Raw genomic sequence first — 2,568 nt, forward strand, 5'->3', positions numbered from 1 at the left:
TTCAGGTGCACAGAAGCCCTTTTCCAGCCGTCCTTCTTAGGTGAGTTGGGAGGCGTCCTGCGAAGGGTATCTTCATTGGGAGGGTGCAGCCGTCTTGACTACGGGTTCTTTGCCTGATGCTAAAGTCTGTGGTTTGCCACCTTTCTGCCAGGTATGGAATCCTGCGGTATCCACGAAACCACCTTCAACTCAATCATGAAATGCGACGTGGACATCCGTAAGGACCTGTACGCCAACACTGTCCTGTCCGGTGGTACCACGATGTACCCTGGCATCGCTGACAGGATGCAGAAGGAAATCACAGCCCTGGCGCCCAGTACAATGAAAATCAAGGTAGGCTTTCTAGTGGTGGCAATAATAGTGCTCTGGCCCGCCCAGACTTTTGCGCGCGCCAGCATCTCTGAGAGTTAGGGGCGGATTTTGAGGGGCTGAACGACCTGCTAGGCTTTGAAGGATGGTCTGGTCCAATGGTAGGACTAGTCTTCTGGGCCTTCAAAGGTTCCCCGGCAGCCCAAATTTTAAAGGCACTTTTGGAGTTTTCCTATTGGTGGTGCCAGGTCTTTATTGCACCTTCTTGGCAGGCTTGGGGGCCAACATGTAGCCATCTTGTTACGTAGGGGCAAGGATCAACTGTTGGCCTGGCTTGCATTGTGTGACACTTGTGGGCCTTGCCTCTCTGTATCCTTCAATTTTCTTGCTTTTCCTCCACCCATAGATCATTGCACCCCCCGAGCGCAAATACTCTGTCTGGATCGGAGGCTCCATCCTTGCCTCCCTGTCCACCTTCCAGCAGATGTGGATCAGCAAGCAAGAGTACGATGAGTCCGGACCGTCCATTGTCCACCGCAAATGCTTCTAAAGGAAAAGAAGGACTAGTTATGACCATTATAACATTTTTCTCTTTTTTGACAAAAAAAAATCCCCCGTAACTGCGCATAAAACGAGAGTTGAGATTGGGCATGGCTTTATTTGTGTTTTTTGGCGCTTGACTCAGGATATAAAAACTGGAAGGTGAAAAGTTTGACGGCAGCAGTCTTTTTTTTTTTAAAGAAAAAAGTGTTGGAGCGAATGCCCCCTCCCCCCAAAAAAAGTTCTACGATGCATCTGAGGACTTTTGATTGTACATTTGTGGTTTTTTGTTTTTTTGTTCTTAAAATTGTTACTCCAATATTGTATAATGCATTGAGAGGAAGTTCAGCCGGCCTCTGTGAAGGCGACAGCCCAGCTCGAAGGAGCAGGAATAACCATCTGGTGTTCTAGCGGGGAAGGTATTGCTTGTGTGTAAATTATGTAACCCGACAAGTGTCTTTTTTTTCTGTATGCTGCGCCTTAAAACACACTTGGTCCTTTTTTTAAAAAGGTTTTTCGGTCAAGCAAAAAAAAGGGCTGTGGCTGTCTCTCTTCTTCCCAACCTAGATGTGAAGGCTTAAGTTCCCCCCCCCCCCCCCGCTTCCGTAGGGGAGTCATTACACAAATTGGTGCCAGTATGTACACAGGATACAGTGTGTGGGGGGGCAAAACTGTACACTGACTTAAGAACAGTTCTAAATAAAGATGCACACAAATAGTTGATATTTGGCTGGCGTTTGGTTCTTTGTCGGGCAGGGAGGGAATCTTAAATTGGAAAGAGAGAAGCAAGAGATTAAGGGTTAGACTAGAGGAAGACCACTAGCAGGGCTTGCCCTTCACTGCCGGTATGATCTCGACACCCAAGAAGTTTGTGCCAGCTGGCAGGAGTCTCGCATAGCTCTCTAAACCCTCCTGACCTGGATAATTCAATACTTGGCCAGCAGTCCCTTCTACCAGAGCTCACGTCTGCCCGGAAGCTTATCTGCTACTGCCCGTGAGGCTGGAATGTGAGCTTGCAATAATGCGGCTGCTGCTACTGTGTGTGTAAGTAGAATCCTAGAACCCCGACGTTAAAAGGAGGGCTGACTTTCAGATGACATCCAGTTATGATGGTCTTAGAGATCCAAGCCACATCAGAGTCACTGGCCATAAGCCGCTGGCAGAGGGTGGTTGACATTACAAAAGAACATGTAGAAGGGGGGCTTCATGTGTTAATACTGCTGTCCTGTAGCAGTCGAAGATTCTCAGACCCCCATCTTGGGCCTGGAGTCACACAAGAACTATTGCAGGATGAAGAAAAATACACAAATCTTCAGTTAATGGGTTGGTGAATTGGCTGTTCGGTTTTCTGCTATGTTCCATTCCTTACAGGGTTCAGTATTCACAGTGAAGGTATGGTGTCCTTTTGGGTCGCTGCTTTAATGGCAAAAATGCCTTGTTCGGCTTGAGAAAGCAAACCAATACTGTAGTTAGGAGGGAAATCCTTTGATCCAGGTATTAACCAGTTTGGTGTAGTGGTTAAGTGCGCGGACTCTGATCTGGGACAACCAGGTTTGATTCCCCACTCCTCCACTTGCACCTGGCTGGATGACCTTGGGCAAGCCATCGTTCTGTCAGAGCTGTTCTTGAAACAGCAGTTTTTTTGGGGGGGTTGTAATTTTTATGAAGGCGAAAAATACAGTAATACAACAAGATCATTTGAACAGGCAAACAGCAGGA

General features: G+C 47.5%; 1 protein-coding gene across 1 annotated transcript in view; it reads left to right on the plus strand.

The window, feature by feature from the left end:
* LOC107106287 (actin, cytoplasmic 1-like) overlaps positions 1-1,572 on the plus strand; it is a 6,334-nt gene extending 4,762 nt beyond the window's left edge. The window contains exons 4-6 of the mRNA XM_015406414.1: positions 1-40; positions 152-333; positions 716-1,572. The exon at positions 1-40 is cut by the window's left edge and continues 387 nt beyond it. Coding sequence (XP_015261900.1) covers positions 1-40; positions 152-333; positions 716-859 — 366 coding nt within the window. The 3' untranslated portion in view covers positions 860-1,572. The remainder of the gene's footprint in view (positions 41-151; positions 334-715) is intronic.
* The last annotated feature ends 996 nt before the right edge of the window (positions 1,573-2,568 follow it).

The sequence above is a fragment of the Gekko japonicus genome, unplaced genomic scaffold (genome assembly GCF_001447785.1).
Source record: "Gekko japonicus isolate JY-2015 unplaced genomic scaffold, Gekko_japonicus_V1.1 scaffold3101, whole genome shotgun sequence".
Classification (NCBI taxonomy): Eukaryota; Metazoa; Chordata; class Lepidosauria; order Squamata; family Gekkonidae; genus Gekko; species Gekko japonicus.